Source organism: Artemia sp. Qi Xiang Cuo, chromosome 8 (assembly GCF_049724085.1).
Source record: "Artemia sp. Qi Xiang Cuo chromosome 8, ASM4972408v1, whole genome shotgun sequence".
Taxonomy (NCBI): domain Eukaryota; kingdom Metazoa; phylum Arthropoda; class Branchiopoda; order Anostraca; family Artemiidae; genus Artemia; species Artemia sp. Qi Xiang Cuo.
Window position 1 is genome coordinate 67,890,222 of NC_142801.1, and position 6,183 is coordinate 67,896,404.

The 6,183-nt window shown below is 36.4% G+C and overlaps 1 protein-coding gene across 1 annotated transcript in view; it reads right to left on the reverse strand.

The window, feature by feature from the left end:
* Positions 1-353: 353 nt before the first annotated feature.
* LOC148949737 (uncharacterized) overlaps positions 354-6,183 on the reverse strand; it is a 27,087-nt gene continuing 21,257 nt past the window's right edge. Inside the window, exon 2 of the mRNA XM_089093082.1 lies at positions 354-1,125. Coding sequence (XP_088949208.1) covers positions 773-1,125 — 353 coding nt within the window. The 3' untranslated portion in view covers positions 354-772. The remainder of the gene's footprint in view (positions 1,126-6,183) is intronic.

Sequence of the window (6,183 nt, forward strand, 5' to 3'; positions counted from 1 at the left end):
GCTTATTTAGGGGATCTCGGGTCTCATGGATGAGTTTGGGCATGGAGTCATCACCCTGCGACGACGCCCCCCCCTTACACAGGCAAAAAATGTAAAATTCCACATTTTTGTAGATAGGAGCTTGAAACCTCTACGGTAGGGTTCTCTGATACGCTGAATATGATGGTGTGATTTTCGTTAAGGTTCTAGAGCTTTTAGAGGGTCTTCCACCATTTTTTCGAATGCAAGACAAATTTTCTCATGCCCGTAAAAGTTTATGTGTAGAACTAAACTTAATGAAATTTATATAGTTGAAATAATCATTGAAATCTTATTATTTTTATGTATCTGTTGGTATCAAAAACCCTTTTTCTTGAGTTTCGGTTACCATTGAGCCGGGTCGCTCCTTACTTACAGTTGAGAAAACCACTTGGTTGAGAAAACCTTTTTTGCACATATCACATTTAAAAGGTTTCTAACCACTGTGTACTCTTCGGTGACAAATCAATGAACCTGAATGAGAAAAGCTCTTCTCACATACCTCACGTTTATAAGGTTTCTTACCAGTGTGCAGTCTTTGATGCGTATCCAAATGAATCAGCTGAGAAAAGTTCTTCTCACTTACATCACATTTATAAGGCTTCTCACCTATATGCACTCTTTGATGGAGATTCAAACTGCTTGAGTAAAAAAAGAACTTTTTACACACATCACATCTAAATGACTTCCCACCTGTGTGCACTCTTTGGTGCTCATTCAAACTGCTTGATCGAGAAAAACAATTTTTCACATATCACATCACGTTTCTCTCTCCTGTGTGCAGTTTTTTATGTCTTTTCAAATTGCCCAGCTGAGAAAAGCTCTTGTGGCATACATTACATTTAAAGGGTCTCTCACCTGTGTGTAGTCTTTGATGGATTTTCAAATTGCCCAGCTGAGAAAAGCTCTTTTGGCATACACCACATATAAACGGTTTTTTTCCCGTATGTTTTCTTTGATGTGTTTCCAATAGTGAATGGGAGGGAAATCTTTTATTGCATATGTTGCACTCATTGTCTTTTCTGCACTTTTTCCTATGCAAGCCAGTGTTAGATTTTGAAGCTTCCAAAAGTGCACTGGTATTACTTGATGATGTATCTGCACCTCCTACAATAAAATAAATAAAAGGGATAGAAAAAAACCTAAAACACTACAATTAAACATTTCTTTTAAACTATAACAGTAAAGAAAAATCTCATTTATATACCCTAGAGCAATGATGCTCACATGAAAAAAAAAAGAAAAAAGAAAAAAATCAGAAACATTATAGCAAAAAAAGACACTTGAAAACAGGTCTATTGCTATATGCTTCAGGTCTATTGCTATAAGCACTATAAAAATAAAACTCACCAATTTTTATTTAAAGATTTTACCATTCAAATATTAAAAATATCCCTCTCTTAAGAAAAAGATAAGAAGAACACTTGTACTTGGAATCAACTAAACTTAATGGTTTAATGGTCTATGGGTTTGCCTCTGTTTTCTGATATTTTAAACAAAACAATGAGGAACAAATTAAAAAAAAGTGACCTGAAAAATGTAGCCCATTTCTTACATAATTCTATTAATTCCATTGCAACTGAAACACCGTGTAACTGAACCCCAAGCAACTGAATCACTGTAACTGAACCACCATGCAAATGAAACACCTTGCAACTGATCCCCGTGCAACTGAGCCACCGTGCAACTGAACCACCGTGTAACTTAACCACCATGCAACTGAACCCTCTTGCAACTTAACCATCGTACTTACGTTGGGTAAAACACAAGTTAGAATTTTTAAATGTTCAACCTTTTTGGAATTGTTTGCTTTTTTGAGTCTTGATATAAATGACTGTCAAGATGATTAATAAAAAAAAATCTGTTTTGTTGTCACGAAGACAAAAAAATCAGACGTCATAAAGTCTTTAAGCCAAAATTGATTTATCCTCTTTTATGTCTGTTAATGGGGGTTCCCTTCGCCCTGTCACTGTCCACGGATCTAAACGTTTACCCCTCCCCCGCAGGAAATAGCCCTCTCCTTCCCACGAAAACCCCTCACCTGGAAACTACCCCCCTCGCACAAAATATGGTTTTTATAATGTGAAAATCTAATTTGAGTTGTATTATTTCTTAGTCTAATTGAGAGGTGCTAAGGAAAGTGGAAAAGAGGAATTTATGTGTAAGTCTTGCCCCCCCTCCGTGCAAAAAAATTCTTCTCATAAAAAATAATGCAGACCCCACCCCCCCCCCCCCACAAGAAAATTATCCGCATATTTACCAATGAAAAATACTACCTGTAAGCAACAGACAAATTACAAAACTTAAAAAGGAACTGAAACTTGTCCAATGGGGTTATCTGATTGTTTTTTAGCTAGGGAGAGAGGTAGATACCTCAAAGGGTGCATTTTGATGCCAAAACATCTCAGCTCTCATTGAGCCTTCAAATAAATACAGAATTAGCCCTAAGGGAGAGACGAGAGGATGATTTTTGTAGAAATTATTTGATAATCCCCAGGAATTTCTAGTCTTTTTCTTAGATGAATCAGACCCTTCCTGAACGTTGAGTAATAAAAAATCTGTGTTGAAAATATCGGAACTTTGAGAATTTAGATAACAAAAAGGTCATTTTTTGCTGCGCTTTCTTTAAATTAATTAAAAAGATTCTTTCGAAAAACAATTTTTCAAAGAAAAGTAAAGAACCTTATTAAACCGAGGACTTGTAGCATAGACATTAGCATAGACATTAAGCATAAATAAATTTTTTATAATAATTCAAACCCAAAATGATCAGAAATTACTACAAAAAGTAATTGAAACCCAAAGCAAACAGACATTAAAACAAAAGACCATAGAATGCATGAGGGTTTTAGGGACTGAACCACTGTAACTGAAGCACCGTGCAACTGAACCACCGTGTAACTGAACCACCTTGCAACTGACCCACCATGCAACTGAACCACCATGCAACTGAACCACCTGAACTTTCACGCTAAAAGTGTTTGTTTTGGTTTTATTACAAACTATGAACTTCTCAATTAGAACTTGGTTAAGCACGTGCCAAGGGGCAAATAAACGCATCGATTATTACAATTTACAACCGGTTCCCAAAGCTGTTTCAGTTTGAATATTAAGTTATGTAAAAGCATTTTTCTGTGTCGGTGGAATCTCTGTTATTCTGATATCTGAATTTACAAAAACTAAATCTCAACGTGGAGGAAATGTTCTAAACTTGAGTGGACATGAGTACATTTTCCATAGAAACTTTAAGAATGGCTCGATCTTATGGAGATTTCGCGAGTATGTTACACATAAATGTTCAGCTACTATAACAACAAGAAATGAACAACTTGTGACGCAACCATTTGACCACTTACACTCTGGTGATTCATTAAATATACAAAGGAATCAGGTTCTAGCTGAAATTAAAGGTGCAGCCGTAACAACAAGTGTTTCTACTAGAAATGTCCTAGATACACCCGAGAAACTTAAATGAAGATTTAACGTTACCAAAAAAGCTCAATTGAATCAACTATTCGCAGGGAGAGGCCGAACAAAACATTTCAGCAAAGAGAGCTACAGCCGTGCACTTTTTCTATTCCTCAAGAATATAAGGATTTAGTTTTTATTGACTCAGGAGAAAATGATGACAAAAGAATTTTGGTTCTGGGAAACAACAATAATGTGAAACTTCCTGAAAGATCGGAATTAATGCTCTGTGAACCTTTAAATGCGTACCACGCTTATTCTTCCAACTTTACAGTATACATGGAAAAGTAGAAGATGCTTGCCCCCTTTGTCTATTTTGCCCCCTTTGAATATTTTAAGCAAGTAGCTCCTCTAACCAATCCGAGTAAAATGTTGCTGGACTTAGAGGCAGAAGCAGTTAATCCATTTAAGCAAGGCTTTCCAAACGCTCAAATATCTGGATGCTTTTTCCATTTTAGCCAGAGTATACAAAGAAAATTTGTGCTATAGGTTTAAAAAATGAGTATAAAACGGATGTCCACTTTAACATGCTAGTGAAAAGTTTGTGTTCTATGGCATTCCTTCAAACTGGTGACATAGCAAACGTAGTTGAGTTATTATGTGGACAGTTTCCGGATCGTAATGACACAGAGCTACTGTCTTATTTTGAAGAAACATACGTAAGGGGAGACCAGATACACGGCCGTAGGACAAAACCTAGATTCCCACCTGAGGTTTGGAATCATACAAACGATGCACTAGTTTGTGAACCAAAAACAAACAATACTACAGAAGGCTTTCATCATGATTTAAACGCCATGTTCACATGCTATCATCCAGGTTTTTAGAAATTATTTCAAGGAGTAAAAAGTGATATCGGTATTCAAAGATTAATGGCCATTCAAGCCCAAAACGGCATAGAAGGTATTAGAGGCAAATACAAAGTTATTGCTGAAAGGTTGTCTATGAATGTTCAGGGATATTCTAATAACCTGACAAGCTCAAATATCTTCGGCAAACAGCCCATTTGCAAGTTTCGTAAAGTCAGTATGAGTGTCATATCAGTGAATGTCTCATGTGAAAAATTATGTGAAAAGTTTCATATTAGCGAATAATATGACTAAATTCATACTAGTAAATGGAAAAGTAGTTTATGTCACTGCAGTAGCAATGACATATGTCACAGCAGTAGTCTTTGTGATTCATACAATAAATGCGTAACTGAAAATATTGTGTTCCTCTTTTATTATTAAAGAATGTATACTACTAGCGTTAATACTATCACTACCAACTTACTGCAGCATCAGGAAGCTTAAGGCCAAAACAGCTGCACACGCTCCTCCTCTATCCCAATCTATTGAGAGCCTCCCTTTTTAAACCCCCCCCCCCCAAGAAGTTATTATTTCCTTTAAATATTTCCTTAAGACATCCACCAACTCCATTGTCTGATAACCTGGTTTTCGTTTGGGGTACTTGTCCATTTTTCAGAAAACTCCCAAGTTGATTCAATATTTTACAGGTATACGGGTTGCAACAACTGGGACGCTTGGGAGACAGATAGGATATATATAATTCCGGCTATATATTTGCATATTAAGGGGGTTAAATATAACGGCGGTGCATGCAAAATGTAACTTAACCTAACCAAAATACCGACTCTATATATTAAATATTTAATTAAAACATAACTATATGGTAGTTTTTCCCTTGAGCTAATTGTCTGAGCTAAGCTAAGTGTCTCCGAATACAGACAGCTATAAACCGGCTATTGTCTGGTCATACACATCCAAATTCTTGGTGTTTTCCGAATAATAGACAAGAACCTCGTTTGGTCCTAGATGGTTGACCGACAAGGATAATCTTCGGCAATCCTTTAACCGCAACACATGTCCTAGCCATCACATACATTCTCTCATTACAGCCCTAGAAGGTGGGACTGAACAACATTTTTGTACAGCCCTCGAACTCTTAACTTTGAATCGAATTAGCTCGTTTAAAAGTTTGAAGAATATTTCTAACTATTATAGAGCAGTGCTGCATATTATATCGTTTAAATGCCTTTTCGAAAACCTGCATGCACATAATATTTTTTTTTAAATTAAAACATCCTCTAAACGTCCCTTAAAAGTTTTACTTTAATACTCTTAGCGTCATAAGTTACAGTAATTGTAGTAGTAGTACCATATACATGATGCCTTCTGGGTAGTTTGAAGTCCTCCACAACTTATCCTCAAAGGTCTAACTTGTTAACGGAAGCCGTCCTTGAGATATTGCTGTGTAACCCTTTTGAGAATGTACATAATCATAGTCAATTGTATTCAGTTCAATATCCGCCGAAATATTCCTTGACAGCTTCACCTTAATGCCCTTAACTTGCGTAGTAGCAGTTGTAGAATTAGTAGCAGTATGCACATAGCACCTTTTATTTTCTTCAATATTCTCTTCAACACACCAAACTGTTCCTAAGATATTGCTAATACGCCCTTTTGACAACCTGTATACAGATGACGTGATGTGATTCAGTTCACCTTCTACCCTAAGTTCACCTTCATACCGTTAGGTACAGCTGTAATGGTAATCCCAGTAATAGCAGTAGTATTAATAGTAATAGCACCAGCACCAGTAGCAGCAGTAGTATTAACATATTGCCTTTTGGTCAGCTGAAGATTCCTCTCATCAAGTTCTGGAAATTTCAACTTGATACAATTAGCTGTTGCT